This window comes from Chlamydotis macqueenii, chromosome 1 (genome assembly GCF_036417535.1).
Source record: "Chlamydotis macqueenii isolate bChlMac1 chromosome 1, bChlMac1.mat, whole genome shotgun sequence".
NCBI classification, from domain to species: domain Eukaryota; kingdom Metazoa; phylum Chordata; class Aves; order Otidiformes; family Otididae; genus Chlamydotis; species Chlamydotis macqueenii.
In genome coordinates this window covers 54,590,244-54,610,415 of record NC_141556.1, presented here as the reverse complement: position 1 = coordinate 54,610,415, position 20,172 = coordinate 54,590,244, and the positions used below count along the sequence as shown (strand labels likewise).

Genomic DNA, 20,172 nt, shown 5'->3' with positions numbered 1-20,172 from the left:
CCTTAATGCAGCCTATACTAGTCTTGGCTAACCCTTTGAAAGCACCTTCACAGAAATATTACTACTAAATGTTTTTCTTAAAAGTTCTATCAGCAAACCCCAATGTAGAGAGACATAAAAACTCCCACATTTAAAACTCCTAAATTAGTTTGCATACTATGTGCAAAATCAGGCTAAAAAGCACTTCTGCTCATATAAGTCATGCAACATCAGACAGAGACAATTTATCTTGGGAATGATTCACTGCTGTCAGAAGCCTACACTGGATCAGGATTGCCGAGGATTTCCATAAGCACAGAGCAGCTCAAAACTTGGCTCATATGGCTGGCTGCAAAGCAGGTGGACAGCAGAAGGAAATGGACAGAAGACACATTAATTTCACTTTCCATATCGTTCACCTTGCAATTTGGTGCCAAGACATGCCCTGCCCCAGAGGCAAAGCAGCTGCACTGGTAGTCAGCCATTTAAAGACCAATCACATCTGAAACAGAAAATGGCTATGGGGAAGACTAACGTTCAGACATTGAGCTACTAACGGAGGCTTAAAAAGAATGCACATATTTTTCACTGTCCATACACTTTCAGACAGACTTACACTACTTAAAGTGATTTACAGAGCAGTCCTGATGAGTAAAGCACAGAGGTGAGAACACTCAAGTCCTCAGGCTAGACATAACTAAAGTTTATTGAACATGTGAAGCCATGCTTTGGGGCTTTTTGCAGTTACCGCACTTTTACTGAAGATTAAAACTAGAAAACAAACAAACAACCCTACATATTTGGAGAATCTTTCTTACAAGTGAAAGTTATAGCTGAAGATTAGTCTAGAAAATAGTCTATGCAACCACATGCAAAGCAGAGTATCAAGAGTCCTTTTACTATTGCTGAGCTCTGCTTAAGAAACTAGTGCCTTCTACTAAAAACTTGCTCACCATTTTCTGTAACACTTTTTTTACTTCTCAGTGTTAGGTGAGCAATTGAAGCTACTTGATTTCCCAGAGCTCAGGTTTAGACAACTGGTCTTTCATCCCAAACAATCTCATATTGAAAGGACTTAGTAATCATTTTTTGTCATCCCATCCACAAAATTGATAGAATGCCTTTGGTATTAATACAGAAATATGGATTACATACATTTAGTTTAATAATGACACATAGCTCTGCTTCAATCAAATCAGGTACCAAAAAAAAAAAAAGAAAAAAAAAATCACAGAATTGCATGTGTTAAGAACAAAAAGACAAGGAATAACTGGCTGAGGACTCAGGCAATAGAGAATTCAGTCTGAAGAGTTTAGCTGTAAAACAAATGTGCACTCACAGTAGCTGATATTAATAAATGAAACAGAGACCAAACTCTGACATAATGTTCTTTCTAGAGTATGAAATTAAGGTGGCTTTCTTTTGAGATCTTGAGCTACCTACAGCAAAATTCCCTTTTTGGCACTTTAACAACTACTGCACATTCCTTTGACATCTGAGATTAGATTGTTGAATGTACTCTATATGGAGTGCAGAAAGAGCATAGAAAAGGCAAAGCTACTTAAAACACAGAGGGCTGATGTTGAGCCAAGCGTGACATAGTAGCACACGCTATCAATGCTTCTAAAAACAGCGTGCATCTTTTGAAAGAAGATACTCTAGGCAGTGTTTATGTAGAAAACTCTTTCTAGCTATGAAGATACCCATACCAAAGCAGTTCACATCCAGCAAAATAAGGGGTTTTTTGACTGCCTGTTTGCTTAGGGAGATCTGACATGACTGAAAAATTTATATTGGAGGAAACAGATCTCTCCCTTTATCAAACTGTTAAATTGTCAATTCTCATACTGGGGTCTGTATGAGAACACCTATGCTATGGATAAAATGAAGCTGCAGATAGACTCCTTGCTGAGATTTTTGTTATTATGGAACTCACTTTTCATCTGTGCTAACTGTTTTGTTTCCGACATATTTCTAGATTTGTAATAAAGCCCATCCTTTCTTGTAGGCAACATGTTCAGAAGGGGAGTCTTTAGGATGATATAACAATGCATGATTTAAGTCCTCTGACTCCACTAACAAAGTTAAGTTTTGTAGAACTTCACTAGCAGGAAACAATTGCTGAGCTAAAAAGAGGCAGAAATTATTAAAGTCCTTAGCAACGCCCGAAAATTACAAGTATCTTCAGAAGTATAATACTTATTTGAAGACACTTTTCCCTTTAACCATACTCTCACTTCTGAAGACTTCAAGTCCTTAGAATAGATCTTCACTGGAAGACAAAGCTAGCAGCAGTCTTTGTTATTTATTATTTTTAAATGAGATATTTCAGTATTTACATAGGATTTGATTTCATAGCCTGACTATAAAGTATATTAACATCGAAGTTACATAACCATACAGAGAGTAACAAAAAAACCCTCCACCTAGATAAATTAAGCCCATTAAAATGGAATATGGTACAATTAGTTCACTTTCCTGACACTGGTCAACGAATTAAAGAGTAAGTTTCAAGAGACTGACATGATCACTTGCCAGGACAACAGAGCAATTTATAATTCATCACCACTGAGTTGAAGGCTACAAATTGAGGTAGCTTATGCAAGCCTAATTTAATTTGATTTGCAAAGCTAAAGCAGTTCACATGATCAAATCAGTCCTGAACTGAAAAGCTGACACCCTCCAGCAAAATACTCACTTTTTGTAACGCTGCACCAGATAATCACAGTGGCACACCTAAGTTTTACGCATGGGAATAGTTCCACTGAAACAATGGGACTACTGGCAAAGAAAACAACTTCAGATTAAAATATCTTACTAACACCTATTTGCAGATATGTGAACTATCCAAATTTCTTTTCCACAGTAAAAGGTGATATAGGAAGTACAGCCACTGAGCCTAAATGTATTAAGCCCACCTTGAGAGTGATACCCAGTGTCAGATGAACTGAATCTTTCTCGAGGCTCCACTGCCTAGATCCCTTCTGACTCCAGTGCAAGCTTCGACTCCTAGCTCCTCAGCTGAAACCTAAATTTAGATGTTTTAATCTGGAGATGAATTCCACCCCTAATAAGCTTAATGTTAATATTGCTAAACCAAGCTCTCAATCAATATGGTTTTAGTCAGCAAGAGTCCTGAAGAGCTGAGCGCAATAAATTCATGAGCACCTGAAGATATGCTTAACTGCAGGACAGAGCTGACAAAGTATACTTTGAGGTCTGTATAAATAAAATGCAAGAAGCAATGTTCCACAACAAATATACAGACAAAGTTAATCCACTGAGCAGAAAGGAGTTTCTCAAACCATGGTTTGTAAGACTACCTACAGTGTTTGTGACATTTTTTTTTCCAACAGGGAAGCACAATTAAGCTAATAAGAAAGCCAGATTGCTGCAAAAGTGTTGAACTGCTCAGACTCTTCAAAGATAGCTTAAAGGTTACTATAAATACTCAGGACACTACTACTTTTAACCTCATTAAAGGTATTTTCTTTACATCTTCTCACTTTGTCTTCATTAGTACTCAGCTATTTATTCAGAAACACAGAAAGATAGAGAAAACACATTCTTACAAATTTTGTAAAACCTGCCAAAGACAGCACAGAGCTTACATCAAGAGAATGTCACTTAATAGGTTTGTACCACTAAAGGGGAGTTATCTGACTCCTACATGTGTAGCTTCAGTCCTAATCTCATAATATAGATAAATACAAACAAACATTTTGTAATATTGATGAAAAATAACTCAAGAATCATAGTCTGGAAAAAAAAAAACCACCCCAAAACCACAAGCCTGATCATCAGCAACTATTAAGGATAAAGCTAAAGTAAGAGTGTTAACCCTTTAAGATAAAAAAAAATTAAATAAAAATTGCTAATTGGTAATATTCACTGTGTCACAGTACCAGGGTTTACAAAGTCTTACTAATCTCTCATTATAGAACTCCCGACTTGAAAGGAGTGAACTTTTAAACCACTGACTTACGCATATGAACCAGTGCCCAAGTGATCATTATGAAAAAGCAGAGCACCAAAACATGAAAAAAAAAGTCAGTTAAAAAGAAAAGAGCTTTTATGAGCAGCATTGTCAAAAGCAGATTCTGAACAAACATTGTTCCACAATCTTGAATACAAAGTCATTTCCGTGATCTTACCAATTAGTTTACTATGTGCCTCACACAAACTTTAAAGCACATTTCAAATAAAGCGATAATCACAGAGCACAACAGATTTGGAATTGTAATTTGTATCTTTGTTTACATTTTTGCTGTTGGGACTCACTATTCTACCTATATCTTCAACGTAGCTCATTATTCTCACTGCCCCTAGAAGCAGACCACAAAAAAATCAGAACTTAGACTCTCTCTGTCTCTCCCCAAAGTGACACGAAGTAATTTCCTGTGGCACTGAGACACCTCTGACTGCTTGACTTAGCATTTTCAAGTCCACAAAATCAGAAATCTAGTAGCGCAAAAACATGTTCCTAAATAAAATGAAATAAACCAGAAATGAAATGAAACAAAAACATCCTGATTTAAGTAGGTAATAATTGAAACTCATTAACAACTAGATGTCTATCCAGAAAAGTGGAAGAAGACGGTAACTGATACAGAATGAACTGTTCTGTGGGCAACAGCAGCCAGAAGAAAGAATCTAATTTCAAAATATAGCTAATTCTTATGGCTTTACACTCTTAAGTCAAATATTTAGGGCTCCTTTAAAGACAACTTTATTGTTCCTTTAAATACAAACTACTCTGAGGAAGCCAAAGTGCAAAAGAAAGCTCAAAAAAGTAGGAAGCTTTCCATTGTTGCCAATCTAGACAATGGAAGTTTCCTAGTAAAACTCAAAACTTTACTAATGTGTATGGATGGTTTTTTCTTGATACATTTCTGATGTTAACCAAAAGATAAATCTGATCAAAGAAATTTGAGGAAAATACCTACTGCAAGTGTTCCGGAGAAGTCTAGAAATAACAAAAGATTTCATACAGTATTCTTAAAACTAAGCACAAACTTCATCTAACAAGAGAACAGATAATATATGCAGAAATCTGAACAACAAAGAGAAAGTCTCTAATCTTATAAGAAAAGTATACATGCATTACTTTCACCAATACATACTGCAGCCCGGAGAACACGATTTTTGCTGTCAAGGGAAATAAATTCTTTGGCAGAGTTTTGGGTATTTGGCCATTAAGCAAAAAAATCACACTAAATGAACAAAGCCTAGTCATATGAGTCATTTTGTTTGTCTTGCATTATCTGTGAATGTCCTCCTTGAGTGCTTTTGAAAGAGTGGGTGGACTGGTATAGCACAGAAGCCTGCATTTTGCAGACAGAAACAGTAATATCCAGTTTACAAGAATTGCATGGATTATCTTGTGACACAAAAAAAATGGAAATTCAAGTCCAGTATTTTACTGATAATCTAATCAATGAAGAGATTTAACATCATAAAATGTCCCCAGATAATTTATTCTTTCAGAAGCATAAGATTCTGGATTTGAATTAAGAGAATCACTCACTCTTTGTTACCTACGGCTCTTGAATGTGAAGATGCATCAAAATTTTCCTATCAAAACTCAGGAGAAAACTCCACAATCACCTTCCAAATCAACAATAAACTGTTTAGTCACAGTACATGCTTCTTGGCTTTTAAAAAATTGTGCTATTAAGGCATAAGGTCCTTTTCTTCATACCCATGACTGTGTAAACAGCAGAACATCACACAGGTCAGATAAAGCCCGACTTTTTTCTTGTTTTTCTGGACCCAGAATTACAAGTGGAACACATTTTGTGGTCCAATGACTAACTGCACTATCGGGGGAGAAGAAAAAAAAAGCAAAACAAACAAAAAAGAGAAAGATTTGTATTCACTGGATAAGTAGTTTAGATTAATACTCCAAGAACAGCAGCAGCAGAATCCCATACGAAACAGATGAGAACTTTCAGTGAGGACTAACAAGGTGGGCAAACAGCCCCAACCTACATGCTTGCTCTGCACCGTAAGAGGCGTTATTGCATGACACCTGTGACTTTACCTGTTCTAAAGATACAACATTTCTTATTTGCTAGAGACAGCCATTCTAGAAATCCTCACTTATAGAGATTAGATCACAATGAAAAGTTGTCAAATAAATCTTTTAACAGTATCTTCTTGTGGATTCTGACCCATCACTTTGTATGTTTTTGTAGCATATATTATGTCCCATATCTTCGCCCAACCATGAGCTATTTTGCTCAACACACAACCAAAACACCAGACAACATAACAGATGGGCAAAGAGGAACACACTCTTCTCCCTTTCCTCCTCCCATTTTGTTCGGACAGTAATGCACAGAACAGTTAAAATAAGACTACATATGCACTGATGCATAATGCATCGTTATCAATTTGTTATCACTTATAAAAAAGGATGACTCGAAGGTAAGTAAAGACATGCATAATCTTCAGAGTGAATTATCTTCCATATATGCCAAACACATCACATTAACTTCAAGACATCTGACTTCCGTGGTATGACAGAACTTTGCTATACAAAGGAAAGAGTGCCTTTAAGGATTGGAAAAAAAATTGGGAAGCCACAAGAATTATGAAGAAGCTCAACAAGTGGACGTTTTCTGTTCCACTGCCTTTTTATTAAGACAAATGCTAAGTTTTTTAGTTTGGTTCTACTATTATTTTGCCTCTTCTCCTTCTGCTTCTTAGCAATTAGTTGTGCCTACTTTTACAGGGACTGTTAAGAGGAGGGAAGGACAGACCATAACTATTGCTCTATCAGTCCAAGTGCCAAAATTAGTAAACCAAACAAAATTAGTGTGTGCACACGTTTGAAGCCCTTTGATGAACCACAGCTGTTAACAGTAATTTTAAAAAATCACAGCTACTTGGAAAGCGTATTAGAGGCCAGGTGACAGGTAAATCAGTAACCAAGTCTACATATTTCAGTTTTCCATTTTGCAAATGAATTTCATTCTGTACTTCATTAAAAGTTCCAGTCAAGTTAGTTATTTAGAATGAGATAGCATGGAGAACCAATAATGCTTCAAATAATCCTTAAGACAGGTTTTCCAGTACTCACATTCCCCTCTGCCACAGGGTAAGAAAATGTGCTAACGTGAATAAGGAAAGCTACCAAGGTGCAGCATTAAGAACTGCAGGCACACAAGACTGCATATCGTATCATATCATATCATACTACATCTCTCCACTGTTAATTCTTCTAATTCCATGAAGCACTAGGTTAAATAATCAATGCAGCGTAACTTACCTGCCTTTCACAAAGAATAAGCTACTTTAATTAGGCACGACAGGGTAAAGCACGGGCACACTGACAAAGCTACCAGCCCCTTGTTTGCTATGCTCAGGCAGAGGAACTCTGCTATAGAATACACAAAAATCCAAGGAAAAAAGTGAAGTTTTTAAAATCTCCACTTAGGACATATTAATATTGCTTTATAATTTGTGAAAATGGCACAGTAACTGAATATTGTACACCGAATATCACTCGTGTTCAATATATCTGTTTCTAGAAATGAAATTATTTGAGCATCCAACTGTTTTCACAAAAGTATTTGTGAAGAAAGATCACCTATCTTCCCTATACAAATATTTCTGGAATAATTTCTCACTGCAATACAAAGTTTTAAGATAGTAACTTCACAGTTTATACATAAATTATATTTTCTTTTTTTTTTCTGCTAGTTGCAACAGTACCAGCTTAAAACCACTTTGCTATAGGACAATTCATGTAAGTAACCTTATGTATTTTAGAGTTTTTTTATGTTATAGCAAACAAAGATGAATTTGTAAGTAATAATTAGCACATAGCATCAAAACTTCTAAAAAACACCTAATTTATGGGTTACGAAATTATTTATAAAAGCTCTTCTAAACTACCAGAGAGCGCTAGACAGATACTGAAAGCAGTGAAGTTGAAAGATATTATGAAGAACAACTATAATTCAATTTCTCCATTCTTATCTAAATAAAACACAACATTTAGCTACATACAGTTCCAGAGAGCACATCATGAGGGCAGCAGTTGAGAAGGTGGCTCTTGCACACTCTGTCATCACTGAATTTGATTCGCTGACGGGTCGTGTCACCTGCAATATAGAAACCAATGCATTCCAGGTCAGAAATCTGGGGAAGCCAGGTGTGTTCTGCAAGTTACATGCAAAGCGTTAACACTGCCCTGTACATAGTGAAGGCCTATGGAAACTAGAACTTAAAACACTGTATACTTCTTTGCCAAATAACACGAAAAACACAAATACATGTTTTAATGCTCTAAAACGCTATTTTAAAATCCTCTCACACTTCTCCTTCAAAAATGCAGTGTGAAAAGTGCTTGAAACCAGAAAGCATTAGCTTAAAAAATACTTTGCTATAACAGCATTTGTTAAATGAACTATACAACACTCTATTCAGATTTTGCATGAAATAGTGATGTATTTGTATGCAACAATTAGAATATTAAAGCAGCCTCATAAACACAAGATGATACACATTGAGTCTTCACCTGATACTCATTTTATGATTTTGCTCTTGGATACAATGCACCCTCTCACTTCTGATGGGAGTAGCATAAAGAGTTGGCAGAAGAATGATTTTAAATGCTTACACACCTGAAAAAAAGTCAGTCAAACAAATGGACATAGCCTATATGCAAATTATTTTACAGATGTTTGCATATCTCCATATTTTTTTTCTACATGCTGTTTGTTGGGCTGGAAACATCTTAATTTTATCTTCATCATGGCTGGTTGTAGCTCCTGCATCAGCAGAAGCATCAACCTGCCCAGACACTGAGGTCCAATTTCAAGTTTAAATAACTCCATCTTGGAGCAAGACCTAAAGTCTTCAGAACAAAGTAACCAGCTGGTATTTTGGGGATGAGAGCAGGAATATGTTTTCCTTCCAGTCATATAATTGTCACTATTTGAGATTCGGAAGAGAGATCACTGCTACAGCTCTCTTGTTAAGACACAGGCATTATAAAATGCCTTAATCTCTCTCAGGATGTATCTATTTATTAATTTTTTAAAAACATAACAACTTGTTAAAATCTCCAGTCATTGAAAACCTACTGGTGAATTACTGAAGCAAGGAGAGCTGCTGTCAGAAAAAAAAAAAAAAAAAAAAAAAAAAAGACATACGACGAGTTCAGATAGCAGCCTTTTCCATTTCATCAAATATTTTAACTAGTATAGATATATTTTGCAGTTATTAAAGTTTCTTATGGCTTCATGACCTGAGACAGACTTTTAAATCTATTAAACAATTCAAGAAGCCAAACTCATTACTTAGGTAACCACAGAGGGGAATAAAAAAAATCCATACCTTAATAGTCAAGCCTTTCTTCCTATTATGTAATCAGATTTTTATATATCAGTTCACTGCATAGGATGCTAATATATAACGTTTTCAGACAGGCCAAGTTTCAGATTATTAAGCAAACAAAAGTTTCCAAAATCACCACATGCTTAATTTGCCTGCAGGACATAAAAGTTAAAACCTGTAATCCACAGGGTAAAGACAGCTTCAAAGCAGTTCAACAATAGGTTTTCTAGAAGGCGACCGTACTGCTTAGTTATCCTTACACTACTAAAAATTTAGAGCAATCCCTTTATAATCATGCCTGCTACTGCAGTTAAGGGTTTTGAGTTTTGCTTTTCCTTTTTTTTTTTTTTTTGTTTTTTTTTTTTAGGAGGTGGATCCATATTTTTTTTAAACACATAACTGCGTTTGTTCCACATTCATTAACACATCTGAAAAGTTATTGATAACTCACGGCTCGGCGAATGCGGGGCCTTTCTGACACTCCCTTGCAGATTGATGTAGGCAGGCAAAGATACATTGAACCTTTATAAATAAAACAAGGGGCCAGATTGTTCAGTTTGTATAGAATAATAGACTCTGCCAGCAATTTTAACACAGCATCTAGAAATACATGTTGACTGTAAAGGATCTTCTATATAAAGACACATGAACAAAATCACAAAAAGTATTTTAAAAAAGACAGCTGATAGCCTAATAGCACTAATCTATCAGGAGTCAAGGAGTTATCAAAACCAGAAAATTGCTAAAAACCTCATGGTTTCTTCGGTAATGTTGGCAAGTAGTGGCATCTTCTCAAACCTCAACATCTAGACGTAGCTTTTTTCATACCTCTACCACAACTAGGAACTGATGCTACAATACATTTTTTTTTCATCTAAGTGGCTAGCATGATAATCACAATTACCAAACTGAGATAAGACAACATAGGAAAAAGAAAAAAAAAAAAAAAAAAAAAAAAGGTAGCAGAAATTGATCAATGACAGCCTCAAGAACGTGTTCCACATTTACATTTTAAATATTTATCCTTTGGTCTAGTATTTAAGAGCCTTCAGAAAGGCTCCCATACACAAAACATTTAGGTATTTACCTTCTCCTTCCTATGAAAAGCAGTTTCATACATACATTTGCATTTATTTTTCATCTATGCTGTTTCAGAAGGAAAGGTTTATCAAAAAGAAAAGGTGTCATACACTATGTTCTAACAAATGACTGAATTTTGTGTCCCTCTGGCAGCTCATTCCAGAGTCTGATAACCTCAGAAGAAAATGCTTTTATTTCTTCTTTAATTTTGTAAGCTCCAATAGCCCTAAATAGTGCAGACTTGCTGGCAATGACAGAAGATGCATTCTGCTTCTGACCTATGGATAAATCATCTTGAGCAAGTGATGACCTGAGGTCTACATGGGTTGCTGCGGGGAAGGGCAGAATAAAATCTACAGATCCACTATACACCTGACATTCAGCCCATAGCAAGACACTCTTCTGCAGATGCCTTCTGAGAACTAAACCAACATGAACAGATGCGTTCTTAAGCCAAAGACTTCAGTGGTATGTCAGATAACCAAGCCGCTACTTCTCTCTGTCAAACTGTATGTAGGTTGACACATTCTTTGTATGGCAAACAATCAAGTGAATGCTAAGCAATGTTTGTATTTTTTAAAAGGCTTCATATATTCTGAAAAAAAAAAAATACATCTAGATACCAAGTAGCTGCAGTCATCAGAATTTTAGAATTATTCTTAAATGTTTATAAAGGGGATGCTATCACTGATATTTCAGACCTTGCAACAAGTATTTTGGCTCAGAATAACAACTTACTTAACCCTGACTCTGAAGAATAATGAGGTATTCAACTGCTTGATCTTTAGGACTCATGCTCATTAAAGAAATCATAGTAATTCACCAGGGCATTACAGGAGTCAACATCTACTACTATAAGTCATCCCTGTGTTTCCAATTAGATTTTCTCAATTTAAAAAAAATATACCATATGATCAATAAAATTTATGTGGAGATATAGAAAAAATAAATTAAATTTTCCCCAAGAAGCAGCAGATACTTAAAGTATCTGGCCCAAACCACATTTCTATAAGAGACTACTTTCTAGATGAATGGAGAACTTTGAAACGAATAGAAACCATTCAAGAGAAAAAGCCCAACATCAAGGAAATTTCTACACTTGCACATCTCTCATCCTTTATAAGGATAAGGAAACGGCACACTAGGGACACAAAGAGACTATGGCACTAATGTCAACTTTCTAAAGGAAATCTTCTAGCTTGTATTAAATGTGCTCACTACAAAAGTAACATCAATATTCAATACCAATGCCTACTGCCGATTAAGGAACATCCAGAGGTCAGGATCACAAAGTGCATTTGTACTATACAATTCACTTTGAAGTCCCAAGTCTAACCCATTAAAATGCCTCCACAATGTCATTCCTGTTCAGTGTATTTTAACCACAAACCATCACAATGAACACTTATGTATCAACAATGCTTAGCATTATAACATGCTTGTAACAATGACTTATTTGATCCAGCACCTCTTACTATTCCGATGTATCCTAATACACTACTAACAACCCCAGAGTATTGACGAGAATTACCCTTTATAATCCAACTGTAACCTCTAATCGCACACTAATGGTGCAATTCATGCAAAGACAATAACGTGCATTTTCATTTTCATGCTGTTGACTTCCACCATTAAGCTACATCAACCGAAACTGGTCAGCTTTCCACTCAAATTTTTGAAGCATTAGTCCCAACATGCTGGCAAGGGACTCTGAAAGCTCTGCTCAGGAAGAGCTACTAACTGGGTGGAATACCAGGCTAAAGACTGTGTATCAAATTTCACCAGCAAAGCAAGCCCTGGATAACAAGTATTTAAGATCACTAATTGAGGCTTATACAGTCACAGAAGATCCTGTTACTGCTGCATACTGAACCGGCAGCTAATTCTGGTGTTCTTGTCACTAATAGTGGATGCATCTTTACTGTAACACCTTTAGAATAATACATTTCTAAGCAGGATTGCTTCTAGTTTACAGTGTGACTGAATTAATACTTGTGAATGCAGACTACAATTAAACTATTTTTTATCTAATGCATTACAAGTGGAACAAATATAGGAATGATTTTCTATGAGGTATGAATATGCCCATTTGCTTCTTCAGAAATGCCAGTGTCCCAAAACTAGACTAGAAAAATTCCTCAAGTCTTTCATTGTTCTCCTCATTTTTAAGGGCTGAAGTACTGAAAATTTACAACAAAGCCAGCAAGTACATGTAATTCACTAAACATGATCTTAAAGCCTTCTGATCACTCCTGACTGACAAATAATCTTTCCATGAAATCTGCGTGGTGCTACTACTTTCAGGTTTCTGAGCTGATATAAATTCAACATTTTGGGTAGGCTTTGCAGAAATTAGTGTATACAAGATACTTTTTTTTCTGCCCTTACTTTGCTGCCGATCTGTATTTGAAAGAAGAGTCTCAGAGAAGGCTCCTGGCTCCCTCATCTCGCACTCAGCCTGAAGCTACCCAAATGGCTATCATGATGTCCTCCAGTAACGGACAATAACGTATTGAAACTGACTTTGAAAGCACACACTACCTTCCACCTGCAAGTGTAAAGCAAAGTGGAAAACAGAAGCTATGTACCCTGAAAATACCAACCTCAACTCACCACCCATCCTTAAGCACAGAGAGAACTCTTCAACAATCCCATATGGAAATAAAGACATTAAAAAGGGGTTACACGTTCTAGACTACACCTCTCTTACTATATAAAGGGTGTCACTAAACACAGAACGACTTTAAGACAAGCATGAGGGTGTCTCTTCAACTCCTCCCAAACAAGGAGGACAGAAAAGTCACACGTGAGTAACCACTACTAAGGGTAACTGAACTGGCCAGTGCAAAATTGATTAAGATGTGAAGAGATGCAGAAGATACTTTAAGCTTCAATGCCAGAAGATGATGATCTAGAATAAGAAAAGTGCTTTGCTAGTAACAGCTAAGGAACTGAGTTAAAGACTCCAAATGCAGCGGTTCAGCTCAAAAACCTAGCAGGTAAAGCAAAAGAGGTGCTGATTGGCACTTCATACACACAGGTTCTGTACATCCAACGACTCAAAAATTTTTTGTGCTAGTTACATAGCATAGAATTTGTTAGGATGTTTGGGAAAACATTTTAATGACCACATCCAAGTCTCAGAAGCACGCACAAATTTCCCTGTCTCTTCAGAAGAATCTAATTAACTTTGCTACTCTGCTAGTGTTTCATATTTCTAGACTATAACCTAATTTTGATGCAGTGGCAATTATTTAAAAAAACAAACAAACAAAAAACAAAAAAAACCCCCAACACACCACCACCACGTTTCTTTGCAACAGTCAAGTCTTGGCAGTTTCATGGTGTTGTGTTGTTCCATGGCCATTCTGATCTCCTCTGTGTCTGCACTACTGTCAGAAGTAATGATCCTGGCTCCACCCTCTGCTTCAGCACTCATGCGGCAAGGCAGAGCAGGTAACTGACCTAGCAGAAAATGAACCAGTTGAGCAAGACAATCTGATTTAAGATAAAATGGAATCTTTACAATCAGGGCTTTTAAAGAAAACTCAGCAATCTTTGCTCATTCCAGCTATATTCTGAAGGAAAAAGGGGGCCTACAAGAAAGATGGGGATAGGCTGTTTAGTAGGGCCTGTTGCGATAGGACGAGAGGTAATGGTTTTAAAATAGAGGGGGGTAGATTTAGATTGGAAATTAGGAAAAAATTTTTTACGATGCGGGTTATAGAACACTGGAACAGGTTGCCCAGAAAGGTGGTGGAGGCCCCATCTCTGGAAGCGTTCAGGGCCAGGCTGAGGCTCTGAGCAACCTGACCTAGTCAGGGATGTCCCTGCTCCTTGCAGGGGGGTTGGACTAGATGACCTTTGAAGGTCCCTTCCAACCCTAACCATTCTATGATTCTATGAAAAAAAAAAATCCTGGGCTACTAATATGAACTGTTAACATCTCACTCAATTTGTAAATGACTTGATTTTATTTAAAACAGTTATGATACTATTTGTAAAGATCACTCCTGTTTTCTAGAGAATAAGGATGGCAAAACCAAGGTTTACCTAAGCATATTAAAAACGTTTAATCAATTTTACACTTGAAAAATAGTATTTAAAAAAAAAAATAAAATCCACACTTTTCTGTCAGCTTATTCCTAATATTTCTGAGTGACAAGTTCTGGTCATCAACAATAAATTAAATTTGAACTAATCCTTTAACTATTGACATATGTAATAAAAAGTCCTTTAGTTTAACTGCTGACAGTAAAAAAAACAACATGAAGAAAACATTTGGATGTAAGTACATAAGCTTAGCATCTGGTCTTTAGCACTCCTTATTTCTCAATATCTGGGAAACCCATGTTTTGGGTTCTGTATTCAGTAGTTTATATTTAAGCTTCTTATTTAAGTATGCCAAGTGATCAGTACTTGGAACGACATACTTCAGGAAAGATTTTTTTTCAACCTGCAATCATGACTATATTGAATTAGTCCAGCTTTTCACTAACATCAAAATCTAAGCCACTTTTTTTTTGTCACGGTCCACATGCAATTCAGTTTTCCACTTCCTGTCAGAGAAGCATGCAAGAGAAGTTTAAGTTGGCTATATTTAAGGTATTTTTAAAAGCACTTGTTTTTAAATAATGTGCTTTCCCAGGTGTGTAACAAAACCACACCTGCCATTTACAGAATGATTTAATTGTAGTGACATTAATAATACAACTGCTTTTTAGATATCCAGATGAATTCTAAGAACTGCAACTCACTGGGAACACCCAAAAAGCACCTGCCAAGTCCCTTCTGTTTCACTCCTCTGTCAGGTGTCTGTCACATGAACAAAAGCAAACACAGACCAGTGGGGCACCGGGGCGGGCAGCTGGCAAGAGGCTGCCTGAATCTCACATCCTGGCAGGTAGCAGGCAGCTCATCACACGCTGAGCGATGCCGTGTGACTACAAGTGTGTCTATCCCACTGCCAAAATTCAGACAAGGGAGGAAGCAGGTTGCCAAAGCAAGTCACAAAGCTCTCTGTTCTCCCTTGCTCGCAAGCACAGGGCCTTCTGGGAAAGGATACAGCAAGGGGCAGGCCCAGAGCCGCACGCATAGTTCTAGACAGCCACACACCGGGCAACTCTGGAACAGGAAGCCTCCTTACTAACACAGCTTATTTTTTATAAATATTCCTACAGCAACATTAGGGCTCAGTGGGTATTTTCTGAACCAATTTGTCCAACACAGAACCGTGCTTTCTAGGTGTTCCCAGAGCTCAACAGCAAATCCATAACAACATTTCATAACTACCTCCTTCAAGCTTCTCCATTCTAGCCCCAGGGACACCAGTCATAACGACCGTGCACAAACCTCCACAAATTACAGCCTACAGCTCATTTCCTAAAACCATGTTTGAGCATCTCATTGTGGAATTTTCAAAATAATTTTCAGAGCACACTCCTGTTTTCTACAAAGGATACTATATGCTAAAAAAAAAGTAACATAGACTACATATTCAGGCACCACTATTAGCTTTAAATTTACATCAGTTTGCTCTATTCTCACTGAAGAGATCAGATGTTTGATCTTCCTTTTCTAACATAGGTAAGAATTTTAAACTTGCACATTCTAGGCTCCTCAAAACCCCCCCAAAAAACAACCACCACCATCACCACAAAAAATCTGAACTATGTAAAGTATAAAATTCTGTTAACAATGAAATTAAAAAGCACTTGGGTAATTTTGAACATAAACCACAAACATCACTCAAGAAAGATTATTTTTTAAGAAACATTTTAAACTCTATTGCATTGCCAGGCACAGCAAAATCAAAGGAAATGGGCGTAAGTGGTGAAACAAGAGCTACAATCTACCAAAAAATGGAAAAAAAAAAAAAAAGCCACATTCTAATGAAAAGCTCCAATTTGCATATTACTAGAAATAGAATATTTGTCAAAGGTGATAGGAACATAAAAAAAAACCAAATGATCCCAAAACCTACTACTCTCAAGGTTAGCAATATTTCAATGACCTTGAGCTTGGCCTTGAATTTAATTAGCACTAGCTCTGAAGAAAAAGATGATTTTCAATCCCTGTGTACTTCATTTGAAGTAATGCTTCACTGGATTTTTTTATTCTTTAAAAAAAACTAGAATGGTGTTACACTGAGATCCTCAATTGCCCACTTAATCCAATAATGGAAGCCAGTTTTGCAAAGAGTCTTTTCTCCTTATCCTTCCCCATCCTGCCCATTTCATTTAAATGCTTCCTCTCTGGTCAGTTAGTTTCTGAACAGCTCAGCATATGCAATTTGAGAATTACAGGGTGGCTGTAAAAAAAACAACTACCAATAAAATAACTGCTTTCTCACAAAACCAAAGAAAATCTAGTCTGAAATTGCTTTTCTCGGTTTAGATCTTAGACACTTAGGATTTTCAAGCAACTGTCACAGGTAAATCACGCTCTTCTCCCACCATGCAACAGAAAATACATTCAGAAGCTGAAACAGCCCTCCTCCCTCTTTAAACCTTCTGTGTAGTCTCAGGTAGCTCTGAGATAAGCCACTTCGGTGCCAACACTGGGAAAACTTGAGTTTCATGAGCACAATATTACTTTGCCAAGCACTTTGACACATGCAGCCACAACAGGAAGTATTCAAAAAATCTTCTGGGCCCAGACTAACGCTAAGTCAGATCCTGCATGATGACTACTCACTAACCAGCCTTGCTCTGGAAGGCAATCTCTGCAGAAAAATAATTTTCCAATGAGATTATCACGCCCTTGTTTAAAACAACTACAAACACTTAGCAGAAAGCATTCATGACATGCTGGGTATGTGAAAACTCGTTAAATTTATTTACAATTCTAGATTATACAAAAAAAAAAAAACTGTCAGAAAGATCAGATTACCAACAGATGACTGGCACATACAAGGTACGTCCCAGTTCACCCATCCTACTCAGTGCATGGGAAAACAAGTAACCATTAATTTGGCGTGAAGCTTCAACAAACATGTAACATCTGCAAGTACAACATGCAGAACATTAAAATAATCTCTAATTGCAGACTACCCTCGGGTGCAGCATTCTCTTGTTCATAAGTAAAACACTACAGAGCATAAACAGCAACAGCGCCGGTCTAGCCCTCCCCAAACTATCTGGATTTATGGATGGCAGCCAATTCAAACTTTCACATTGATCACAGTGCACCCTGACAAAAATTCTGAGAAGCTTTACACAGCGGTAATTCTTCAGTTCACTACGTGACCGCAGAGTGATCTGAAACTTGACTGTACATCTAGTATCTCTCTCCTGGGATTACTGCCTCTAGATGTTAAGCTTTTAGTTAGCCGCTTGGGGCTTGTTTGTTTTTAAAGAGTTCGTCCACTCGGGTTAACTACTCTGTCTCTTTCAGAAAGCAACAGCCATACCCACCTGCTAACTGAAATGATGGTTTGGGTCAGACTTTAGACAAAACTATAATACAGTTTTAGTAATAAAAACATAATGTGTCCCCGCTGGGTATACACACACACACACAAAAACCCTGCTCTACTGAAGCGGCTGTTGGTTTGGGGGGCATTTTTTGGTTTGCTGCCTGCCCACGATCTGGCTTTCGCAAACTGCCGTCTCCCTCCGCGGTGAGCTGCGCGGGAAGGCTCGGCGGGCGCGCCTTTAGCGGCGCGGTTCCGCTGGGAGCCCCGGACAACGCGGGGAGCAGATCTTAAACGGCAGCTAAAATGGCAACACGACCTCCCGCTGGCAGCTCCGCGGAGGGAGGCGGCGCCCGGCTCCCCCGAACCCCGGGGGCGGCAGGGCCGAAGGCCCCCATTCCGCCGCCGACCTACGGCCTCAGCAGGCCCCGCCCCACTGGTGCGGGGGGGGGGGGGGGTGTCCAGGGAGCACGCCCCGGGCCTGCCAATCATGGTGAACGGCCGGCCGGCCTGCCCGGTACCGCCGTGTCCTCGGGGGCTTCGGCGGCTCCGCTCCCTCCTTCCCTCCCCTGCCCCGGCCGGGGGGCACTTACCGTCCCGGGACGTGCCCATGAGCTGGTCCAGCATGGCGCGCATCTGGGCTTGCGCCGACATCTTGAGCGCGCGGGGGGCCGGCTCGGCCCGGCCGAGTCACGCCGACAGCGGCCTACAAGGCCCGAGGCCCGGCGCGGCGCTCAGCCCTCCCCCTCGCGTCACTGGCGGGCCCGGGCGGAGCCGCTCCCCCGGCGCCGCGGCGGGGGGGGCGCAGGGGGAAAGCGGGCGCTGCCTCTGTCTCGCGCTCCCGGCGGAAAGCGGAGCGAGAAACCTGCCTCGCACCGGCCTCGCCGCTGCCGCCACTACCGCCTGGCCTGGCCTGGCCTCCCCTCCCCCCTCCGCTCCTCCCGCTTCCTCTCACGCCTGCCACGCGCGCGCGCCAGCGGTAACGGAAACCCGCGCGCACGCGCCCTGGGCCTCCTCGTCCGCTCCTCGACGTCAGCGCGGAGAGGCCTTGGCACCTCCTGATTGGCCACGGCGCGCGGTGTTCTGCCGGTGACGCACCGCGCGGCGGGGTCTCTGATTGGACCTTCGAGCCTTTCGCCGTGCTGGGCCCCTGAGGCGCAGTGATTGGCCGGACGGCCCCGCGGGGCCGCCGTGACGTCCCCCGTCTCCAGGTGAGCGGTCCCCACCGGGAGCGACCCCAGGGCGGCGGGGGCCGCCGCCTGCTCCCGGGGAGCGGAAGCCGGGCAACGGCCGCTGCGGTGCGTCCGTGCCGGGTTCTTGCCCGTCTGAGGGGAAACCCAACCGGAACAGTTTCACGACGGTTGATTCTAACGCGCCAGAGCACGTGGCTGAGCTGACATGTAACGCAAAGCAGGGGGCAACCGGGGCCGTGTAACGGCGGCCTCGTACAGCTCAGCCGCCCGGGCCGGGCACCTCCGCTTGGCGCTGGGACGCTCCCCGAGTGACAGGGGGGCCCGGCATTAAACGCCGGGGCGTGCGTACACGTCTGAAGTGGAGAGCAGCGGGAGCGAACGGGGTCGTATGCCTGAGCTGGCGCTGAGGGAACGTGCTTCTTGCAGGCAATTCCCTTTATTTGACTGACATTCCGCACCGCTTCAACGGCTCTGTTCTTCTCTCAAGCGGTCAGGTGCAGTCACGGTGCGTGGGCGAGGAAAGCTACCGTAATACTCACTTTTTGGAGAACCTCCCTTAAAACTCAGGCCACTGTTACATGCTGTCGCTAATTCAACTTACAGAGCACCAAGATCCAGTCTGAAAAACAGTATTTTCACAATTTCTATCTATCCTAATGCCTGCATTTTGTGACTGTCCCTTTCTTAGCCATCCCGTTGCCATCTAGTGCTCAAAGGCCGCCACTGACTGTCACAATGGTCGGTTCTAGCTGTCCACTGCCCGGGGTCGTGTTCAACTTGAAAGGTTAGCTTAATGCAAGAGAGAAAAGGCAACATAAAAAAAAAGCATTGAAAAACCCTGACAACTTCCCCCAGGCATCTGGATTTCACAAGGATGCTCAGACAGGAGTCCTCTACAACATGTTTAGGAAAAGGTTCCCTACTCTGCTCCTCAGCCCCATTCAAAACACATCCTGGCTTCATTTCTTCTTTAACATACACATTTACTTTTGTTAGGCATTATATTACTTTGGACTGAAGGTGAAGTAATTGGAAGAGATACAGATAGTGGTTAAAATTTCCTCTATTAGTACCTTAGTATGTTTAGGGGAAATTGAGACATTTTAGCTATTATTTGCACCCATACCGTACAGCCTTTAGCTCCAGGTACTCTTTAAA

The 20,172-nt window shown here is 39.8% G+C and overlaps 1 protein-coding gene across 5 annotated transcripts in view; it reads right to left on the bottom strand.

The window, feature by feature from the left end:
* LOC104484037 (putative RNA-binding protein Luc7-like 2) overlaps positions 1–20,172 on the bottom strand; it is a 38,853-nt gene that overhangs the window by 16,523 nt on the left and 2,158 nt on the right. Inside the window, exons 1-4 of one of the 5 annotated variants that reach the window (XM_086751672.1) lie at positions 18,415–18,742; positions 9,779–9,849; positions 8,507–8,612; positions 7,996–8,090 (exon numbers count right to left, since the gene is read on the bottom strand). Coding sequence is in view for 2 of the 5 variants with exons in the window: in XM_086751664.1 (XP_086607790.1) it covers positions 7,996–8,090; positions 18,415–18,475 (156 nt within the window). In the remaining 3 variants the exon portion in view is untranslated. Of the gene's footprint in view, positions 1–7,995; positions 8,091–8,506; positions 8,630–9,778; positions 9,850–18,414; positions 18,744–20,172 lie in introns of those variants that run through there. The other 4 variants (XM_086751686.1, XM_086751664.1, XM_086751678.1 and 1 more) reach the window with 4 other exon arrangements.